General features: G+C 37.8%; 1 protein-coding gene across 4 annotated transcripts in view; it reads left to right on the top strand.

The window, feature by feature from the left end:
• Positions 1-17603, top strand: part of LOC117991625 (protein prickle-like) — a 363781-nt gene that overhangs the window by 330282 nt on the left and 15896 nt on the right. For all 4 annotated transcript variants that reach the window (XM_069505430.1, XM_034979220.2, XM_069505428.1 and 1 more), the window contains one exon: positions 15674-15877. In XM_069505430.1, coding sequence (XP_069361531.1) covers positions 15674-15877 — 204 coding nt within the window. The remainder of the gene's footprint in view (positions 1-15673; positions 15878-17603) is intronic.

Raw genomic sequence — 17603 nt, 5'->3', positions numbered from 1 at the left:
CCTACTGGACACACAGGGTCCCGTTTTTTTCTTTTTGAGGAACCCTAAAAATGTCCGAGGAGGAATATAGTTGTCGGTTTGGACGGCAATCCATTTAAAGGCGTAGATAGTAACTCTTTTTTGTGAACGCTTGAAAAAAGTGACGTCAGGCATTTGTCTGTATCGTGGAGATACGATTTATTTTCGTCATTTAGCGAAACGGATATTTTTTTTTTCAATTTCAATAGATTAGTCTGATTGTGTGCAAATGTTTTTGTATGATACTCTACAAATACAAATAAATAACAACTATCTATCTTCTTCTTCTTTCTGATATATAAAAGGAAAAGGTGACTGACTGATCTATCAACGCACAGCTCAAACAACTGGACGGATCGGGCTGAAATTTGGCATGCAGATAGCTATTATGACAGACATCCGCTGGGAAAGCATTTTTGAAAATTTAACTCCTGAGGGGGTAAAATAAGGGTTTAAATTTTACGTAGTCCCCGCGGACGAAGTCTCGGGCATAAGTGCGACAAAGGTTTTAATAATCAACATAAATTTTTACACTACTACCCAAAAAAGGAGTGTTATGTTTAATGTTTTTAGGGTTCATGTATGTCTGTATGTGAGTTTCTTAATTTCACTGGCAATTTTTTTTTAAATTTTAATATGGCGGCTCTATGGCGCCATTTTTAAATGTGTAAAAGCCTTCTTGGCAGGGCAAATAAATTATTTCAAGAAGAGATATAAAGATGTTAGATACAGCTAAAAAGTAATACGGCAATCGTATCGGGTCATCTAAAAGCTCTCGCTTAGTGGTCGAAGTGTTTTTTGTAAAAAAAGCGTAGTTTCGTAGATTTCATGGCAGCGCCGTTCCCACACGCGCCCGAGCCCGACCCCCGGGTTCGATCCCCATTTTTAGGGTTCCGTACCTCGAAAGGAAAAACGGAACCCTCTTATAGGATCACTTTGTTGTCTGTCTGACTCTGTCGTGTCTGTCAAGAAAACCTATGGGGTACTACTCGTGACCTAGAATTATGAAATTTGGCAGGTAGGTAGGTCTCATAGCACAAGTCAATCTATTGTTTTTTATTTTTATTTGGTCCATTTATAGCTGAAACCTGTTTTGTGTGCCTTTATAATAAAAATAAAAATAAAATAAAATAAAACAAGTAAAAAAATAAAAATTGTTCATGAACAAATAATTAGTATTTTCAACTTTCAAAGTAAGATAACTAAACCAAGTGGGGTATCATATGAAAGGGTTTTACCTGTACATTCTAAAACAGATTTTAAATTATTTTTATACATAATAGTTTTTGATTTATCGTGCAAAATGTCGAAAAAATACCAGAGTACGGAACCCTCGGTGCGCAAGTCTGACTCGTACTTGGCCCGTTTTTTTTTTGACTCCCTCCTCCTGTCCCCGGGATATCTTTTAACACGTTCATACTTGATTAGATTTCTTTATCATTTTCTTTTTTTCGTTTGGAGAGGAGGAAAATCCTCATGGATATAAGTCCCGCAAATTGGGTATTTTCCTACTTTTTAATTTGATAAATATTATTACTTTATTATAAACTAGTAAAAATATTTAAAAAAAAAAGTATTAAAATCCAACAAAGATTTATAAAGTTACCTACAGGCATTTTAATTTTGGAGTGGGAACTATCCCTTTCTCACAAAACGAAAATTTGTATGAAACCGCACGTAGCTACTATGGCATTAGTAGGTGTGACGTCAAACTGCTGTATCGCTATCTCTGTCTAATCACAAATATTTAAATGCTTATAACTTTTTGTTATTTGATCGATTTAATTAGTTTTTTTCAGTTTACGCCATTATTTTTATTCTAGTTTATAATAAAGTAATAAAAAAATTGGAGTCAAATACCAAATTGTTATTGAGTTGGAACCATATCCGTCATTTACTATATACCTTCAGCTCGAAACTTCAGTCTAGTGCTGACGTCTACCGTCTACGACTAAAATGGCGGCCACGCGTGTTAGCAATTTGCGGGACTTATACCACGGCGTTTCGGGCATGCCCAACTCCATTGGGATGCTGCCAATGGCCTACGGACTAAAAACCTCTTCTCCTCCTTCGCTCTATCGTTCAGGCAATACCTTTGCATTTAATGTGAAAGATTCTTTATCAAACTAAAAACATACCTACAAAAGCTTTGAGCTCTCAGTGTAATTTTTTTATTCCATTACAAGTTAACCCTTGATTGCGATGTCATGTGGTGGTAAGTGCACACAGGTGAGATCTATTGAGCGCACTTTGCTTTGACTTAAGATTGAGTTAAAACGAGACAGATTTATGTGAGAGATATAGCTCTGTCTCGTTTTAACTCTGTCTTAAGTCTAAGTCAAAGTGATATAGATCTCACCCTTAGATGGAAACGGGCTAGGGAAGGCGTGTGCAAATTCCATTAAACCCATATCCCTGATCAGTTCTTACATGGCATCCTACTGGCATGTTCTTGCCAGTGGGGTGGTGCCAGAAGCGTCGCACCCACCATGTTAACTTAAGTTAATTCTATAGTAACGTTAACCTGAAATATTACAATAGACTATAGAGCCCCTGAGGACTTGAATGAACTTAGAATTATAAGTCTTAAAAACAAGCATTTGCGATTTGAAGCTCGAAATATGGACAACTAGCTGATGCCCGCGACTTTGTACGCATGGATTTAGGTTTTAAAAATCCTTCTTTTTGATTTTCCGGGATAAAATGTAGCCTATGTCACTCTACTATATCCATGCAAAAAATCATGCATGTCTCCGTTGCGACGTGATTGAAGGACAAACCAACAAACAAACACACTTTCGCATTTATAATGGGGGTAGGTAGTGATACTTGAGAAACCTATGTCGTAAAAAATCTATATAAATCTCTTATCAAGTCCTCTCAAGTATTCCATTGATGAAAATCTCTTCTCTACATAGTACAAAATAAAGTCGCTTCCCGCTCTCTGTATGTATGTATGAACGCGTAGATCTTTTAAACTACGCAAGGGATTTTAATTTTCATTTCGATTTTCATCTATAGATAGAGTGATTCAAGAGGAAGGTTTAAAGCTATAGTTTAATTCACAAAAAATTTGAGATCCCTAGACAAATTGAAATAATGTGAATTAGGTCGGAAAAAATTCCTCTCATTTGAGAGTTTCCGAGGCAATGCCACCTCACTGACACCACATTAGCATCTACATTGCACCCATGCGAAGCCGGGGCGGGTTGCTAGTTTTAATATAAATTACAATTAGTGTGCAACAACATATGAAGTTTAACACGATGGGAAATATGAATATTTAAAGAGTACCGTTTTATTTGCGGCCATTGTATCCGAGGATATTAAACTTTGTATTACAATTGAGAATATAAAACACTAGCTGATCCCCGCGGCTTCGCCCGCGTAGATTTAGGTTTTTAAAGATCCCGTATAGCCTATGTCACTCAGGAATAATGTAGCTTTCTACTGGTGAAAGAATTTTTAAAATCGGTTCAGTAGTTCTAAAGATTACCCCCTACAAACAAACTTAACGACATTACCTCTTTATATAATACTAGCTGATCCCCGCGGCTTCGCCCGCGTAGATTTAGGTTTTTAAAGATCCCGTATAGCCTATGTCACTCAGGAATAATGTAGCTTTCTACTGGTGAAAGAATTTTTAAAATCGGTTCAGTAGTTCTAAAGATTACCCCCTACAAACAAACTTAACGACATTACCTCTTTATATAATACTAGCTGATCCCCGCGGCTTCGCCCGCGTAGATTTAGGTTTTTAAAGATCCCGTATAGCCTATGTCACTCAGGAATAATGTAGCTTTCTACTGGTGAAAGAATTTTTAAAATCGGTTCAGTAGTTCTAAAGATTACCCCCTACAAACAAACTTAACGACATTACCTCTTTATATAATAAATACAACGGGCCGTGCAGCAGAAATCGTAATATTTTAATTTCGCCATAACTTCAAAACCAAACGTCCAATTTTAATCATTCAAAGACCAAATATTATCTCCATAAACTGTTCTTAGTGATGAAATCATTTATTTTGATAAGGATTAATAGCATGAGTAAAATAAACGCGTTTAAATGTAGTCCAAAAAAAATTCAAGATTTTTAAATAAAAAAATGGTTGCTGTGCCTCACTCGACATAGATGGGTATAGTGTGTCGCGGACTTTTTTGTAGATATTTATAAGATCTACAATTAATTAGAACATTTTATGGTTCTATCTTTTATAGTTTAGGCAGCGTACGCAAAATAAGTAACTTTTCTGGTTGATTTTTTACACCTTGTGTCCGAAAAACCCAAATATCTTACGGAACCCTATTTTTTTCCAAAATAAAATATAGCCTATGTTACTCGTGGATAATGTAGCTTTCGAATGGTGAAAGAATTTTTAAAATCGGTCCAGTAGTTTTTGAGCCTATTCAGTACAAACAAACAAACAAACAAACAAACAAACAAACAAACAAACAAACAAAGTTTTCCTCTTTATAATATTAGTGTAGATAAGTACCTATATCTATCTAGCTTTGTTTAAAATCATCGTAAATGCATTTCAGTAAATAAATGATAAAAAAGAGTAATTAAAATTTAAAGAGTAATTTATTTTCTATTTTGAATAGGTAAATCATTTGACTTTGACTTTTTTTTTAGTTTTTTTTTAAAGAATATTAGCCATGTTAAATGACTAATATTCCCCTTTCCTCTCCAACTAAGCGTAAAGCTTGTGCTAGGAGTAGGTACGACAATAGTGCAACGGGCGGGGTTTGAACCGTCGACCTTTCGGTTTTCAGTCCACTCCTTTACCGGTTGAAATAAAGCTTCTTTTTAAAATCCTAGGCAACTTTTTCTCAATATATTTAACTAGTTTATACTCGCGACTTCGTCCGCGTGGACTGCACAAATTTAAAACCCCTATTTTACCCCCTTATGGGTTGAATTTTCAAAAATCCTTTCTTAGCAGATGTCTTTGTCACAATAGCTAGGTATCCGATCCGTCCAGTAGTTTGTGCTGTGCGGTGATAGATCAGTCAGTTAGTCAGTCACCTTTCCATTTTATTTATTTAGATACTCGTAGATAAACTCATCCATCACAGACTCTTGAGTTCTTTATAATATTAACACATCAAACTAATTATGGAAACATTATATACAGTTTTTTCTACTACCTAGAAAACATATGGTATGGTATGGTGGTTAATTAAAACTACCTGACTATTCATAAACACTTGTAAAAAGTTTACATGAATAAAAAAACATTCTATTCTATTCATAATGGTTATTATGAAGGTACTTAATAATATTCTTAATATGATGTGTCATCATTCATCACGGATTCATGTCTACTCGTATAAAAAGTTCATCAAACATGACCTATTGAATATTTTACATAATAATATAATTATCAACATTTTTAGCGGCACTCGAAATCATGGGGCCTTTGACAATTTCATCGTTTCGTCATTTGACATGGATTAGAGTTTTTATGGTTGTATAGCCAAGTAAACTGAATAATTAGCCCTCTAACAAATAAACCTGGAATAGCGGTGGAATAGTTATACTCTGTTTTGTCTTTTTCCTTCAAATGTCAAATTACTGATGACAGAGAAAGACAAAACAGAATATAACTATTCCACCGCTATTCCAGGTTTATTTGTTAGAGGGTAAGAGTATAGTTAGAAAAACAATAAAAGTATATAAATACAAGTATTAATAAATTATTTTTAAAAGTTCTTTTAAAAATAATTACGTTTTGATTAATTTTTTAAACTCACAAGTTATTTTAAACTCTCTTTCAATCCAGTTATATCAGCATAGTACAAATCTAGCTTTCCGTGATTTTTTCCGAATCTTTACTTTGCGTAATTTCACTGGGTTATTCTATAATATAATAAAAATGAATCACTAAATGTGTTGCTGATCGCAAATCTCGAGAACAGCTGAACCGATTTGGCTAATTCTTTTTTCATAATATTCCTTGAAGTACGGGTATGGTTCTTACGGAGAGAAAAATTTAAATAAAAATCCTGAAGAAGAATAGACTGTTAGGCGGTACGAAGTTCGCCGGGGCAGCTAGTAACATAATGTGGCTAATTCCTTTGTACATTTCATAATGTTGCTTGCGGAAAAGGAAAGCACTAGATTTAGACCTGTTAATTTAGTTTAGTTTAGCGATTGTGTACTAGAGAATCGGCCCCAATATTTCCAAGTAAAACTAGGTACCTCTCTACAACATCGACCACGCAGGTGGTCCGAACTGTTAGATAAATTAGCCAAACTACAATATTTGCGCAATAATTCTTCACGTATCACACAAACTCTGCCCTGTCATTACGTCGCCGAACTGTTTGTTATGTGCCGCGACTACACTACCAGTTTTTGCCAAATCTTCATCACCGACATCACTTTTGGAGTTTACACCTTAACTTTCAGCATATAGAGTTGATATTTCTTTAGCTTGGATACTAGTTTTTACTGCGTGCATCGTCAACAATTTTTAGTATTTCCTCCTTAATTTTTAGGACATAGAGTTTATTTTTCGTTAGCTTTTGTATTGTTATGATTGTCTTCATTCGTAAGTTGAACTGGACTAAGGGCCAGCGCGTGCCTGACCTTTGTTATTTTATAAAAGCTGAAAAATTCTCTGAGTATCGTCCCCAACATAGGGAGGAACGATCAGCGACTATGAAGTTTGGATAATGGTGGCTTTAGGAAATAACAGGTAAAAAAATCTTACGTCAAAAGATAAAGTCTAATTTTTTATATTTTCTTCGGAATAGTATTAGAAATCACGTCATGCATTGCCAGACATAGTGTCGTGGCAACCCCTTGCCAGACACCCTTAAACTCTAACAATTTATTAAACTTTAACGGCATCTAGCAGGGAGTTGCCACGACACTGTCTGGCAATGCATAACGTGATTTTTAATACTATTCCGATGAAAATATTAAAAAAAAATTAAGACACTACACTTTGACGTAAGATTTTGTACAACTTTGTTACCTGTCATCTCCCAAAGCCAATATGATCCAAACTTCATAGTCGGTAATCGTTCCTCTTTGTGTTGGTGACAATACGCAGAGAAACTTTCTGCTTTTATAAAATAAAGAAGGTCTGGCACGCGCTGGCTCTCTCGCTATGCGTCGGTGTCTTTTAAGTGATGGCTAGTTGGGAGATGGTCAAGAGGCGGGTGTTCGGAGATCAGTGTTTGAACTGTTTGATTTGCCGCAGTTTCGACAGATTAACGCCGGCAACCTAATAATCTACGTGTGATTAGTTTTTTGTATTATTATCTAAATACGGTCATTTCTCTTGTATCTCTACTGTGTGGTCCAGGGTCCTGCATCATCAGGCGTATTTTCAATCATCTTGTAAACGATAGATTGATATACTTTTTAGGATTCTATACCTCAAAAAGAAACAGAAACCTTTATAGCATCACTTTTTTTCTGTCTATGATCTGTCCGTCTGTCTGTCGTGTCTATCAAGAAAACCTAACCCGTTGACCTAGAATCATGAAATTTGACAGGTAGGGAGGTTTTATAGCGCTCCACCTTAGACTGCATCATCACTTACCACCAGGTGAGATTGCAGTCAAGGGCTAATTTGTATCTAAATAAAAATAAAAAATAAGTAAAGGAAAAATCCGAAAGCCGTGAATTTGTGATTATATTACATTTAAAAAAAATAGTGTTCATGAGAAAATAATTAGTATTTTCAACTTTCAAAGTAAGATGATGATTTCATATGATACCAAGTGGGGTATCATATGAAAGGGCTTTACCTGTAGATTCTAAAACAGATTTTTATTAATTTTTACGCATTAAATGGGCCCATGCCCAATTATTAATTTTTCACCGCTTCATAGAACAATATTTCTGCTGCGAGTAGCCGTCGCGTTCCAGTCACACCGAATAAACCTTAGTTGGCGATTAAAACTAACTTTATGAATTAAAATAGTGTAAGTCGTAGCGTAGACATCCCGTGACGTCACGTCCGCTTCCGCTCAGCTGATGGCGGCATGCACCGGGCACGTCCGTCACAACGCAGTGAAAGTCAAACAACCTGTGTTAGTCATAACCACATAACCTAGTGTATCTCGTCTTCCCAATTGAACAGTTCATTGGCACTCGCACAATCCGGTTGCTCGCTATTCATGACATGTTTACCTAATTAAAATGTCGTCATTGAAATCTTCTATCTATACTAATAAATAAAATTGAAGTGTCTGCATGTTTGAACGGGCTAATCTTCGGAACGGCTGAACCTATTTTGACGGGACTTTCACAGACAAGTAGACGATTAGAGGAGTTGTGTTTATCTACTCCGAATCTCCGAGATTTCTGAACCGCTTTGTGTAATTCTTTTTAATCGATAGAGAAACTTTGTGACATTGTCCCATAAAGAAAATAGATTCGATCCTCCAAAATGGGGTATCATATAAAAGAGCTTTACCTACTTGTACATTCTAAAACAGTTTTTTATTTATTTTTATGCATAATAGTTTTTGAGGTTTAGTGCAAAATGTCGAAAAAATACGACTGTAGGTGTAGTACGGAATCCTCGGTGCGCCTGTTGACACTTAGCCTGTTTTTTTAAAAATAAAGTCAGACAATAAAAGAGGGCCCACTATATTCTGCCTACAGCATGATATGAGGTTTGATTTTTGCTATTCGCTAATCAATTAATCATACATTCGCATAAGCGTATTCTTTTTCAACCTCACACAATAATTTTATTTTGTTATCTAATAGGTAATTATTACTAATTGCAGAAATTAGCATAGACTATGCAGTTCTTTTACCTAATAATAATAACTTACATCGTCTATATTAATGTTAGGTATGTTAGATGCATTGAGATAAAATTAATTAGAATTTTGTAGTGATATTACTCGTATTTAATTATATTTGGAGTTAATTTTTATTACAATTTTATGTACAAAAACAATACAATAGCTACAACAATTAATTAATTTATTTTATTGCTTTTTTATTGTTAAGTAAATTAGTTATAAGTATTTAAAGAAAAATGAATAGAATACCTCAAAATTAGCATGTAAAAAGACAATAATTTGAAAATTGTGTGCTGCAAATTTTATCTAAATTGAATATCTTTGAATGAAATTGTGTTAGATATAACTAATTAATGTGAGCATTTAAATAAATGGTTTTATTGTTCTTGTTTTAATTAGCATTAAATGAAAAACAAATCTAGGTAGAGTCGCAGTGGGAGACTGACAAAGGTCTGACACATCTACTTACGTCCATCGGCTGCATCATTTCTTGTTAGGTGTGATTGCAGTCAAGCCCGAGCCTATATTATATTTTTTTTAAAGTTCATGAGTATTATTAGCCGTGTGTCCGCCTCATATACGGGTGGTTGGAGGTTCGATCCCGGCCACGCACCTTTAGTTTTTAAGTTTCGTGTAAAAATTATCACCACTATATCATCTTACAAATGCAACAACGAACTTGCAAAAAGTGTAATTTATTACTTACCTATTTTGAATAAACCATTTAATTTGATTTGATTTGATTTGCACCTCTAACTTTTTAAGTTATTGTGCGTTTTAAGTATATAAATATCACTTGCTAAATAGCTTGCTTGCGTTAAAATGGTGAAGGAAAACATCGTGAGAAAACCTGCATACCTGATAGTTCTCCATAATATTTTCAAAGGTGTCATTCTCAAAAGTCTGCCAATCCGTACATAGCCAGCGTGTTGAACTATGGCCAAATCCTCATTCCGAAACGAGACCGGTTCTCAGTAGTTAGCCGGCCGGCGCAGCGACGTAATGATCATGATGATGATGATGGTCGTCCCATCGTCGTCACACAAGTCCGCAGTAGAGCAATAAAGCCACGGACGTAATGTCCAACATCACTTACCCGCTTGGCGCGCATCCAAATCGATTTTCCCGAGACGCTCCGATTTCGAGCGATTCCATTCTTTACATTCCAATACGCAACTTGGAGGGAAGCATCATATTTCAAATTGCCGTACAACTTTTTAACCTCACTGATGCATCGATGTGCTTTGCACTTCATAAATTAAAAAAAAAATGTTTTAATTTGACCAGCAAAATGATCATATTGGTGTTAGTAAGTACACGAAACTTAAACCTATATGTTAGTAAAATATCTATAATCGATTTGCGAGCACGTAAATCGATTCCTCTGCTTCATATTCCTCATTGCTGAGAGTAGTGACAACTTCGCTTTTCCATGAATTTCATAACGGGTAAGGTTTTTTTGGGATGATAATGCGATGAGCTCTTAGATCCTTCCGCATAAAACCTCTGCACATTTCTGAAATGACGCTGTCAGTGTGTACACACCTTAACACCAATACGGGGCCCACCATTACAATTAGACCTTCCCAGAAGGCCGCTACGTGTCTCGGGACGCATTGCGCGCATCGAAGTGCCTCGCGAATCCAAATTATACGAAAAAAACAGAAAAAGTGGAAAAAACTGACACCCATACGTGCCTGCCGACAGCCGACAGCCGGCCTCGTGGTGTTTGGGGAAACTTCATTCGTTACGCTCTACTAGATACCGCCCTACCTAAGAACAAATAGCTCCCAACTTATTGACCTAGTGTGTATTGTCTATTTGCAAAGATGCTTGTGTGCTATAAACAATAGTGTGACAATGGCCCCGATTCTCTAGTCTCTCTCTAAACTAAATTTAGAATATCTGCATCCTTTTCTTTTTACTAATGCTAAAAAAGGAACGGAACATGACTTTCACATTTAAAGACTCTAAATTTTAGTGCACAATACAAATTTAAACAGTAGGTTCGCGAGTGCGTGCTAAAATCACGGGTTTTACCATCTAAAAATTAAATTTGGAAATGTCAAACTGCTTCTGTCCTTTTCATATTACAATAGTAAGAAGAGGGTGCGAATACTCTAAAATTAGGTTGTGCTTAGAATCGGTGCCAATGACTTCATGTTAATATATTGTGCTTGTAAAAGTTTTGACATTGCGAGGCCTGCAACGTGAAATTCTTCATTCTTTATAAACTTATAACCTGTTTTTTTCGGTTCCGTGCTTATAACATATGTAAAGTTTGTCCATCTATTTCATCTCTACTTTCATCCATCCTATCATCCTACATCCTATTTTTTAACTCTCTCTTTAAACTTGGCGACTTTTGATCAAAACCTATTATAGCTTTAAGTTATCTAGTTATAATTATACACTAGCTTATGCTCGCTTCGTCCGCGTGGACTACACAAATTTCAAACGATTAAGTTCACCCTCTTAGGGGTTGAATTTTCAAAAATCCTTTCTTAGCGGATGCCTACGTCATAATAGCTATCTGCATGCCCAGCCCGATGCGTCCAGTAGTTTGAGCTGTGCGTTGATAGATCAGTCAATCAGTCAGTCACCTTTTCCTTTTAGGTATATATTTAGATTTAATTTGTGAATTTGTTCTGATTGGTCTTAGGCTTGGCGCCACATTAAACCAGCCTCACCGTTGCCACTGCGGGGACTGCGTTGACGCCTTCGGCCACCATGGGCTCTCCTGTTCGAGAAGCGCTGGACGCTTCTCCCGCCATAGTACCCTTAACGACATCATCCGGAGGTCCCTTGCCACCGCCCATGTGCCAGCTGTACTAGAACCTATTGGTTTGCCACGCAGCGATGGCAAGAGACCTGATGGTATGACGCTCGTACCGTGGAAGATGGGCAGGTCGCTTGTTTGGGATGCAACTTGTGTAGACACTTTAGCTGCATCCCACATTCAGGCGACCTCCTCTATGGCGGGTGCAGCGGCCATCAGCGCCGAACAGGCCAAGAGGCGCAAATATGAAAACCTCGATGGGAGCTTCGTATTCGTGCCTTTTGGTGTGGAGACCTTGGGGCCGTGGGGTCCGGGGGCTCGAGCTCTTTTTGAAGAAATTGCGAAAAGAGTTATCGAGTCAACCGGGGACCCGAGAGCTGGCAGCTACCTTGGTCAAAGAATTAGTTTGGCCATCCAAAGGGGTAATGCTGCCAGCATCTTGGGTACAATGCCTCGCTGCGGTGGTCTCGATGAGGTTTTACATTTAATTTAATTTATTTTAGTTTTATTTAATGTGGTTTTTTTTTAGATTTAAGTTTATTAATAGTTTATTTGTTAACCATTGATAATAAAATTTTACGTAAATAAAAAAAATATATTTGTGAACGAGGTAAATTGTGAACACTCCATACCTACTTCATCACTACCGATTATACCTAGGTAGTAGGTACGGAGGGTATTGGCTATTGCTAATATCTCAAGTTTGCACAACAATGGGTGTATTTTCTGATCGCTACAATAAACTCGCGCCTGTGCGATCGTACGGAATGTATGAATCAGGCTCGATCTAAAACACACGTGAAAGGGATTCCGCTGTGTGAGACACCACCTACCACCTACCACCTACCACCTACCACCTACCACCTACCTGCCTCTACCACTCATACCATACAAGAAAATGTTCAAAACATGATACTTTTTAACCGACTTCAAAAAAAGGAGGAGGTTCTCAATTCGTCGGAATCTTTTTTTTTATGTTTTATGTATGTTCCCCGATTACTCGAAGACGCCTAGACCGATTTTGAAAATCCTTTTTTTGTTTGAAAGGGTATACTTCAAAGTTGGTCCCATTTAAATTTGGTGAAGATCTGATGAACATCTTCGAAGATAGATACTGGAACTCCTCAACGGATAAGAGTAAATTGCTCGCGATCAGTGTAATAGCTTAGTAAACAGTAGATTTTTAACCAGGCATAGCATATTTTAATACCATGGGGCCACTAAAAATTAGAAAATAAAATTATTAACTCTTGTTACATAATAAATACAGTAATAAAATAAAATCAATTTTTAATTTTTAGTGTTTTTATAAACTCTTATGCCTCAAATACAAATAAACCTGTTCTTCTTCGTCCGTCCGTTACGTTGCAGTTGCGACAGCAACGCGACAGCAGTAGCAATGCGACAGTTTATAGCTCGATTGCTGTCTCTCTTCTTCTTCTTCTTATTTTGCTTTGTGATTGCTGTCTCTCTGTAGCCCCTGTTACATGTGACGTTTGACAGCAATGATAGCGAGATACGTAATCATCACCCCGCCGGTATCTTGAAGAGATTACCTCCCCCCCCCCCCCCCCCACGTCAACAAAAAAAAAAAGGCTATCACAGCTTCAATGCACAATCGCAAAGTGACTTTAGCTTATGGGTAGTCATAAGCATAGTATTATAGTAGTGGTTTTCCAAACTTGGTGAAGCGGGGGTCGAACCCAGGACCTCTAGCTTGTAAGGCCATGCTCGTCACATGGTGCTTCGGATTAGGAGCGAGGCCGCGTATTGTTCGCGTGCTCAGCCAAAATGATGTTTATACTTTATATGCTCTAATAAATAAGGCCGAGTACGCCGCATGAATTGTATATACTCGTATTTATAACAATACTTATTAAAAAGTCTGATTAAATATCCCAGGTTCAGCCCTTGATATGGCATCTTTTATTACGAATTAAACTTCAATAACTTAGCTGTGAATGGACTGTGTTACCTATACATGATACATCGATGTACCTATACATGATACATCGATGTACCTATACAGTTAAAACGAAACGTACATCTAAAACATAGTGAACAAATATGCAAGCCTGAGAGTTGTACATAATGTTCTCACAGGTAGGTATATGAAGTCTGCCAGTCCCAATCTAACCAACCTATGACCCGTATTTAGTAGTTGGCATGCGATGGGTTTACTTGAGATGATGATGATGTATATTTGTGTTGCACAATGCACAACCGTGCTGGTTTTTAGAACACTAGCTGATGCTCGCGACTTCGTCCGCGTGGATTTAGGTTTAAAAAATCCCATGGAGGTAACTCTTGGATTTTCTGGGATAAAGAGTAGCCTATGTCACTCTCCAGGTTTCAACTATACACATGCAAAAAATCACGTTGCTCCATTGCGGCGTGATTGAAGGACAAACCAATAAACCAACAAAAAAAAACACACTTTCGGCAAAATGCAAATTCACATGGTGGAAATACCTAAAACTTTTAAACGAACATTTTCAGGGATTTTTTTTTAATTTTGAGATAATCAAGATTTTCAAGTCTTTTTTTCAGGGCATTTTGAAAGTTCATGGGCGCAAGTCAACCACCTTAAAATTAAAAGCTTAATTGTTTTTAAAATATTGCCCCTTAATAGGTTGTTAACACTTTAAAGTCACGCTACGATTGTTGTAACAGTCACGAAACAGTGACTTGGCGATAAATCGGTACAAAAAGTTAATCTGGAAAACCTAGTCTGGTAGCTAAAGCCTATGAAATAATACACTCTTTATTTATTTATCCAGATACAAGTTAGCCCTTGATTGTAATCTCACCTGGTGGCAAGTGATGATGCAATGTCTAAGATGGAAGTGGGCTAACCTGGAAGGGGTATGACAGTTTTTTTTTTAAACCCACACTCCTTTGGTTTCTACACGGCATCGTACCGGAACCGCTTGGCGGCACGGCTTTGCAGGTAGGGTGGTAGCTAGCCACAGCCGAAGCCACTAGAATGATATACTACAAAAACCCTTGCCATGAATCGAACCCGGGACCTCCCACTATAAGACAACAGCGCTTACCACCAGGGAGGTCGTCAAACATTCATACCTAATAAGCTAACTAAAACCTACATTGTCAATGGCATTACTTGGCTTTTATAAACAACGATTTCTTACAATGTTCTTACGATCAACTGAAGCCAGGTCAGTTATTCGTAAGAAATACAACTAGAATATCGTACCAATTTCAAGAAGTTTCTTTCGCTAAAATTGTAGGGTTCAACAAGATGACGTAGTTTTTTTTTTTTTTTTTAAAGAATTTTAGCCATTTTAAATGACTAATATTCCCCTTTCCTCTACAATTAAGCGTCAGGCTTGTGCTAGGAGTAGGTACGACGATAGTGCAACGGGCGGGGTTTGAACCGTCGACCTTTCGGTTTTCAGTCCACTCCTATACCGGTTGAGCTATTGAGGCTCTAAAGTAGAGTAGTTATTAGGACGCATTAGCTATCCAGCAAGTACGAGTACGAGATTACAAGTGATTGTATTCACCGATTTGTGGCCGTAACACTAAAGTTAAAGTCAAAGCCAAAGTCAACTAGTTTATTCAAAATAGGTAATAAATTATACTTTTTGATGGTCGGTTGTTCGATTTGTAAGATGATGTAGTGGTGATAATTTTTACGCGAACTTAAAACTAAAGCTACGATAACCGCAATCATTCGTTTTTAACCGCTATCGTAAACAAATGCAAAAATGCATTAAAAAAGTGGCTGTCGCAAAATGTATTTTATTCTGTTGATGAGTTTTTAGAATTTAAGCACAAGAATTAGAATGAATTTGATTAAGTTATTAATATTATTGACTGACAGACATTTATATCTTTGACACAATATTATATTCTTATCTGATGTACTGCCTACTTTGTCAAAACATTTGTACGTCTGGGTTTCCTGACTGGATATGTTGGCAACTCTCTATTGTAAACACCTTGTCTTCCCATATTCACACAAATAAATTATTTCATTTCATTTCATATTGCATTTCATTTCAATATCTTTACATTGTCTAACTTCCAAAAAATTCCTTACGAGTTCGTTTGTTTTCTGTTGTCCAACAGTGTGAAGAGTCGATGTCAGCTGGTGACATGTGCGTGTCAGCGGCTCGCGCGGGCCCCTCCGCGCGCTGGCACCCTGCCTGCTTCGTCTGCAGCACCTGCCAGGAGCTGCTGGTGGACCTGGTCTACTTCTGGAAGGACGGCCGGCTCTTCTGCGGGAGACACCACGCTGAGACTCTGAAGCCACGCTGCTCAGCGTGTGATGAGGTGAGAATATCTAAATCATTTTAAATACATATTAAAAATTGCGGACCGGCAGGATTCGAACTTACGTCTTATGGGTTCGCGCCCGACGTCATGACCTCTAGGCTACGGTTCGCTTACTGCCAGTGACGAAACTTGTGATATGTAATATGTTCACTCAGTACGGAAGCGACTGTTAATGCCATCTAGTAGCGACGCTATGCAGCTTTCGAAAAAGGTGAGAATACTTATACTTGTAAAGAGGATATTCGTCGTAGATAACATCATCATCATCATCATCATCATCATCATCATCATCATGATCAACCCATCGCCGGCTAGTGAGCTGGCGTCTATAGTGACAGAGCACGGGTCTCCTTTCAGAGTGAGAATGGTTTTGGCCATAGTCTACCACGCTGGCCATGTGCGGATCGGTAGACTTCACACACCTTTGAGAACATTACGGAGAACTTTCAAGCACGATGTTTCCTCACGATGTTTTCCTTCACGCACATAACTCCGAAAAGTTAGAGGTGCGTGCCCAGAATCGAAACCCCGACCTCCGAATAGAAGGCGGACGTCCTAACTACTAGTAGGCTACCACAACTTAGATCTAAGTCCACAGCTCGTGCCACAAGCTGTTTGTGGATCTGATGTACACCTGCTCGTTGATTCGCTAACTCAGTGTCTAACACTAAATGATAGCCACCGAGGTTGGTTGGTTTTACATTGCTGCTTCACCGGGTGATAGTAAAATATTTTTTCGTAGAAAACCTTCAACGGATTAAAAAATGAGCATTCCAATATTATAAATGCGAAAGTATGTCTGTCTGTCTGTCTGTCTGCTAGCTTTAGACGGCCCATCCGATTAACTGATTTTGTTGAATTTTGGTATAAAGATAGCTTGCATTCCGGAGACGGACATAGGCTACTTTTGATCCTGGAAATTTTCAGAGTTCCCACGGGATCTTTAAAAACGTAAATCCACGGGGGCGTCGTTTAGTACACCATTATTTTTTTCAAAAAGACAATGGATAAAGGCGTAATCGTTTAACGATTTAGGATGAGCGCCAAACAACTCGTTCAGACATACGTTATGTTGTCACGTGCTCGATGGCCCCTACGCACTACAGGGTGGAGGGTTCCGCGATAGTATCGCAGTTCCGCAGGATATACCGCCAATTTCCTTCACCCTTCGCGAACACAATGATTGCCCACTTCACTACTTGATAGGTTTATCGATTAATAAGCAATCTATCCGTAATCTGTCGATAGCGACGTTGTTACTTCAGATTGTCTTAGATCATGAAATTGTTAGAGTTCCGTACCTCAAAAGCAAAAATAACCCTTGTAGGATCACTTTGTTGTCTGTCTGTATGTCCGTCGTGTTCGTCAAGAAAACCTATAAGATTAAAAATTAGTTAACTACTAAACAACTTAATACTACTAATAAACTTAAAACTCAAGACCGGGAGCCGCAGCAGAAACAGCTGAAAACGGCAAGCGGCGCAAGTAAGTATGCCTCTCTTATAGAGAGTTACATTTTTGTGCCGTTTGCCGTGGAGACCCTGGGGCCATGGAGTCTTAGTGCTAAAAAATTTTTACGAGACATTTCACCGCGATTAATAGCCTCATCTGGTGACAGAAGGGCTGGCTCATTTTTTGCGCAACGGATCAGCCTGGCTGTCCAGCGCGGAAATGCAGCCAGTATTCTTGGCACCATTCCACGCGGTCATGATTTATATAGTAA

The sequence above is a fragment of the Maniola hyperantus genome, chromosome 20, assembly GCF_902806685.2.
Source record: "Maniola hyperantus chromosome 20, iAphHyp1.2, whole genome shotgun sequence".
Classification (NCBI taxonomy): Eukaryota; Metazoa; Arthropoda; class Insecta; order Lepidoptera; family Nymphalidae; genus Maniola; species Maniola hyperantus.
This window is presented reverse-complemented; position numbering and strand designations above follow the sequence as displayed.